The 5360-nt window shown below is 60.8% G+C and overlaps 1 protein-coding gene across 1 annotated transcript in view; it reads right to left on the bottom strand.

The window, feature by feature from the left end:
* Nucleotides 1-4476: 4476 nt before the first annotated feature.
* LOC116821662 (antigen-presenting glycoprotein CD1d-like) overlaps nt 4477-5360 on the bottom strand; it is a 7045-nt gene continuing 6161 nt past the window's right edge. Inside the window, exons 5-6 of the mRNA XM_032775023.2 lie at nt 5056-5155; nt 4477-4976 (exon numbers count right to left, since the gene is read on the bottom strand). Of these exons, the coding sequence (XP_032630914.1) occupies nt 4832-4976; nt 5056-5155 (245 nt within the window). The 3' untranslated portion in view covers nt 4477-4831. The remainder of the gene's footprint in view (nt 4977-5055; nt 5156-5360) is intronic.

Raw genomic sequence — 5360 nt, 5'->3', positions numbered from 1 at the left:
GCTAGCGACTTTCCCTGCCAATAGCAGGGGTCAGAGAGCGGCGTCGCCAGTTTGTCTAGTCACGAAATCGTTCCCCAGCAGCTCAGGAGTGCTGATGAAACCCATTCCTCTGTGGTGCTACATCTTCCTCGGGCTTCTTGGGCAGGTCGGCCGGGACTGGGTCTGACTCTAGCTCCTGGGGGGACTGAGCCTCGACTCCCTGGGGTGGGCAGGGGGGTGAAAAGCTAGCGCTAACGGCAGGAGAGGCTGGAAGAGGGGAGGCCACAACTGCCCTTAGGGGAAAGTTATGATCTTCTGCTTAGTAAAAACCATCCGTGATCCAGGCAGGCGCCGCGCCCTGGGCGAGGGTGAGGCAGGAAAACCCATTTGTCAACAGAGCTCTGAGCCCTTGGCTGCTGGAATGTTACCTGATCAAAACCCGCTCCCGGGGGGGAGCCGGCCTGTCTAGTTGGGTGAGTCCTCGGGTCTCTGCTGGGCCACCCCTGGGACTAGCTTGTGCTCCCCCTGCCGGGCCAAGGACACTGCCAGCTGCTGAGCACAAAGCAGCTGCCATGTTGGGTGCCCCCTCCCCGGCTGGATAGTCTGGGCAGCTCCACTGGTGTCTCTCAGCTGGTAGGGGCTGGGAAAGGGTTTCTGGCTGGCCTGGTTACATGAGGCAGAGCTGGGATCCCCCCACTTCTTAGCCTGGCATTCGCTGCCCCTCCAGCCCTCCCTTCGGGGCTCCGCTCCCTGGCAGCGCAGTCCAGATTCCCTTGGCCCCAGCGGGGATGAGCTGCTCCAGGCAGAGTGAACCTGCTTCCCCCGGAGCAGATGTTGCCTTGAGAAAAGCTCCGGTGAAAATCGCTCCGCGCTGCCCAGGAGAGGCCATTTGGTCTCTCCAGCCATAGAAAAGCTTATTCTTTGTGCTGATCAAATCCCCCCAGTGGGTCACCCCTCCCCTAAATCCTAGGGTTCAGCCCCCAGCCAGCAACCCCCCAGAGTGTGCCTGCGATTGCCAGGGGCTTTGCTGCAAGCGCTAATTCTGCATTCTCTGAACTTCCCGTCAATTCTCGCCGTTGCCCGTTCGCCGCACGTTTGTCTGCCTGGGGTTCAGCTGTCTGGGGAGGAAGGAGGTTGGGAGAGCGGGAAGGGAGCAGATGGGAGCTGAGCGTTTCTAGACAACTCCAGTGACTGCCAGCCTGGTAGCAAACATCCAGAGCAGGGGCCTTGGCTTCTGCATGAGATTCACTGCGGGGAAACAGGAGCTCGGGACGAAACTCTGTGCAGGGCCTGCCCAGCATTGCTGCGGCGTTCGGGCTCAGCAGCGGGTGCCCTCTGGCCCGGCAGCGACTGTCTGGTAATTCTCGGCTGAACTCTGTGCAGGGCCTGCCCAGCATTGCTGCGGCATTCGGGCTCAGCAGCGGGTGCCCTCTGGCCCGGCGGCGACTCTCCGGTAATTCTCGGCTGAACTCTGTGCAGGGCCTGCCCAGCATTGCTACGGCGTTCGGGCTCAGCAGCGGGTGCCCTCTGGCCCGGCGGCGACTCTCCGGTAATTCTCGGCTGAACTCTGTGCAGGGCCTGCCCAGCATTGCTGAGGCGTTCAGGCTCAGCAGTGGGTGCCCTCTCGCCCGGCAGCGACTCTCCGGTAATTCTCGGCTGAACTCTGTGCAGGGCCTGCCCAGCATTGCTGCGGCATTCGGGCTCAGCAGCGGGTGCCCTCTCGCCCGACGGCGACTCTCCGGTAATTCTCGGCTGAACTCTGCACATTTTGTTTAGTGACATTTTTGATGCCATTTTGAATGTCTAAATAGCGACATCTAGTGACTTTTCAGGGCGTCTCTGGCGACTTCCTGCCATGTGGAGTTGGCAGCTCCGAGCACCAGCCCCGGGACAACGCCCATCGCTCTGGGGATGGGCACCCCCAGGCCAGGGGCCAGTCAGCGCCGGGACTGGGCAGCGTCACCAGTCACCAGGCAGAGCAGGCCCCAGCAGGGCTCGGTTCCCTACTTCTCCCTCGCAGGGTCTGGAGTGGGGCTGCAGGACCCGCCTGGCACCTGCCATGGCCCCATTGAGGCCCCCAGAGCAGCTGGGATGACGCTGGAGAGCGTGGCTAGCGCAGGCCCAGCCGCCCCATAGCAGGACACAGCAAAGTGCCTGGGCTTCTCCATCTGCTTGGCCTCCTGCCCCCAACCCCTCGCTGCTTTGGGGAGATAGGCTGGGGGAGGGGGGAATCACTCGGCTTTGTCTCTGTAAATTTAGTCCCAGTGAGAGGTTCAGGGCTGGCGTCTCAGGGAAAAGACCTGAGCTCCCCCTTCCCACAGGCCTGAGCCCTGCCCCCCAGGCACCCCACCAGAGTGGGGGCTCAGTCTCCATGGATCAGGCACAGCTCGGCCTCCCAGCTGCTCCCACCATCGATCTCCCTAAGGGGCTTTTCAGGCCTCCCAGTCTGTGAGCCCCTGCCCCTCAATGCTGCATTCACCCCCCACCCCGTGGGGCAGGGCCGGGCCAGTGTCCCCAGGGCCCAGCTGGGGAGGGAGGCCCAGAGGAGTCAGTGACTGGCCGAGGGTCACACATGGAGTCATTGGCAGGGCCAGGAATTGACCCCTGGGATCCCGGCTCAAACACCAGCCCCTGAGCTCCCGGGTTATCTCCAGTCTGGACCCCTCTGTGGCAGCTCCCAGGTGTGATGCCTTGGCCCAGCCTTGGCCGTGGGTCTGAGAGGACCCATCTGGAGTGTCAGACACCGCCCCCCGGGTCCCCTGGCCTCCTTGGGACAAATCTTGGCCCCGCTAGCACCCTGGCCTCACACTGCGAGTCCCCCTGGGCTGGGCACCCCCGAGAGATGTGTACCCCAAAGGGGGCGATGCCCCCCCCTGTGTGGACAGGGACTCAGGCAGCCTGTCACAGCGGGCGGGTTTATGGGGTGATTGGCACACGGCCTAGGAAGCCCTCAGGCCAGCACAGAGAAATGGGGTACAGCAGAGTTCCTTTGGGGGTCTCCCAGCCCCAGCCAAGTTGTGTGGACCCCTTGGCTCCCAGTCTGAGCCTCTGTCCCCTGTCCCACTTTTGTCTCTAGTTCTCGGGTGAGCTCACCCCCACCCGGCCCCTCCTCAGTCCGTGTTCGTGGCCAGGGGAATGGGGCGCAGCTCCCTGGCTGAGAGGCAGGAAGTCGACATGCTCTGGGCCGTTGGGCCTCTGCAAAGAGTAAACAGCCTTCCCCCCACCACCTAGTCAACAATGCAGCATATAGGAGAAACTGAGGCACACACAGTATTCATACAAAATATTACAGACAATTCCCACTCCATCCCCCAAACAGCCGATTGGAGCTGGCAGCCCTAGGAGAGTGATGTCTCTGGGTGGGCTTCTTCAGGGTGCCAGACTCACTTAGTGTGTCACTCTCTGACTAGGGCAAGTGTCGTGACTTCATCACCTCCTGGAACCGAACCTCGGAGCCGTCAGCACCCTGCTTCACACCAAGGGCTCCCTGCTGCGAGTCCACCTGAGTGGGATGTTTTGCTTATAAGAAGCACACGGGATCTTTTCCGGGGAAAAGGCAACATGCCGCATTTATTCGAAATACAACCATTAGCATATGCATCCAATCACACACGCACTGTCCCGCCAGTCGATGTTACAGTGACCAGTCCAGAGTCCGGATCAATCTAGTGCCCAGCTGGGTTGATTGTGGGTAGGGAGGAGGCGGGTCCCGTCGGTCGAGACACGATGCTCTGGGGAAGTCTTGGCAGGACAAACCCAACGTTTCATGGCAAGGCCTCCTAGTTATACAATGATCTTCCTTCATTGGGACCAGCGAGTTCTGCACCGTCGTGCTGAATTGTCCTTTGACAAGTGCTTGTTTTCTTCAGTTGTTCTTCTCATCCTCTATCCACTTATCCTCTAACACACCCATGCCTCATTCACACACAGCACAGGATCCCTTTACACAGAGCGTTGGAACAGGAACATCCAATTGCAGTGCAGGAGAAAATCATTGCGTTCATTTACTGATTTCAAAATGCTAAACCTACAACAACGTGGTGACCCTAAAGGTCTGTCCCTGCCTTGAAATCAGCCCAGACACAGATTCTGGCTGCTGCCCCTTAGGCCCATTTCAGAAAGGGTGGCTGGCAGAATGTGGGGAAATCCTACATACTTGCTACATTATTTATTCGTTCTCCTTCATTCTAACTCATACAAAGCACAGCCGTAACATCCTGCTACTGCAAGGACACAGAGAGACTTGGGCACCCAAAGGCGCGCTGCCCTGCCGACAACATCGGCAGGGACTCAGCCGCGAGGGGCAGCGGAAGGGTTTGTTAGCTGGCTGCACCGCAGCGTACACAGCCCTTGGTTAGTGCACAGAGCAGAGTTTCAGCCTGGGCAGCCCAGAGCCCTCTGACCCCTCCTTTTCCCAGCTCAGGAGAGAGCCCCAGCTTCCAGCCCCCCACACTTCACACACACACACACACCTGACCTGGGCCCTCCTCAGCCCTTTGTTCCCCCACTGGGCACACCCGGCTGGCTTCCTGCTGAGGGGTCAGCCACCCACGGGCGGTACTTGCTGGGTACCAAAGGTCCTTCTCGGACTCTCCGTGGACATGGGGCCGAGGCCCCACAGCTGACATTTGTCACCTCTGGGTCCCTGCAGATTACCCAGCCTTTCCCTGCCAGCTAGTTAACCAGGTAGCACGTTGGGGTAATGGAGGCACACACACTATTCATTTAAAATAGTTCAGAAAATTCCCGTTCTGTGACAGCTCCCAAATGTCCAGCATGCTCCGAACATCCCTAGGAAGGAAAATCCCAACCCCCCAGCCCGGGCCCCGATCACTCAGTGCTCCAAACCAGATCAGTCCTCGGGACCCTCAGCTCTGGAGCCTGGCGCAGATCGATTCCCAAGGTCCATGTCCCCAGGAGAGGGGCTGGTCCCCACACCTGGTCCGGTGCCGTCCCCTGAGGCGCTGGACTCCCCTGGTCTAACGTCCTGGTAGCCCCTGGAAGGAGAGAGCAGAGGGGATGGGTTAGGGGGTGTAACAGCCCCCCCACCCCCACCCCCGAGAGGGGAGGACTCACCTGCGTCTGCTCCGCCACAGCACCACGGCCATGGCGGCTACGGCCAGAACCCCCAGGGTGATGCCCACGGCCCAGCCGGGGCCCCAGGGCCTGCTCTGCTCTGTAAAACAGGGGGTGCCGGGCTGGGACTGGGGACAGGAGTGTGGGCCCTGTTCCCTCTGCCTCCCCTGCAGTCCCCCTGTGCTTCCCAGCCCCTGGCCCTCAGCCCCCCAGCCCTGTTCCCTCTGCCTCCCCTGCTGTCCCCCCGTGCTTCCCAGCCTGACCTACTGCCCTCAGCCCCCCAGCCCTGTTCCCTCTGCCTCCCC

The sequence above is a fragment of the Chelonoidis abingdonii genome, chromosome 12 (assembly GCF_003597395.2).
Source record: "Chelonoidis abingdonii isolate Lonesome George chromosome 12, CheloAbing_2.0, whole genome shotgun sequence".
Taxonomy (NCBI): Eukaryota; Metazoa; Chordata; order Testudines; family Testudinidae; genus Chelonoidis; species Chelonoidis abingdonii.
The sequence above is the reverse complement of the archived record's forward strand: the minus strand, read 5'-3'. Positions and strand labels throughout refer to the sequence as shown.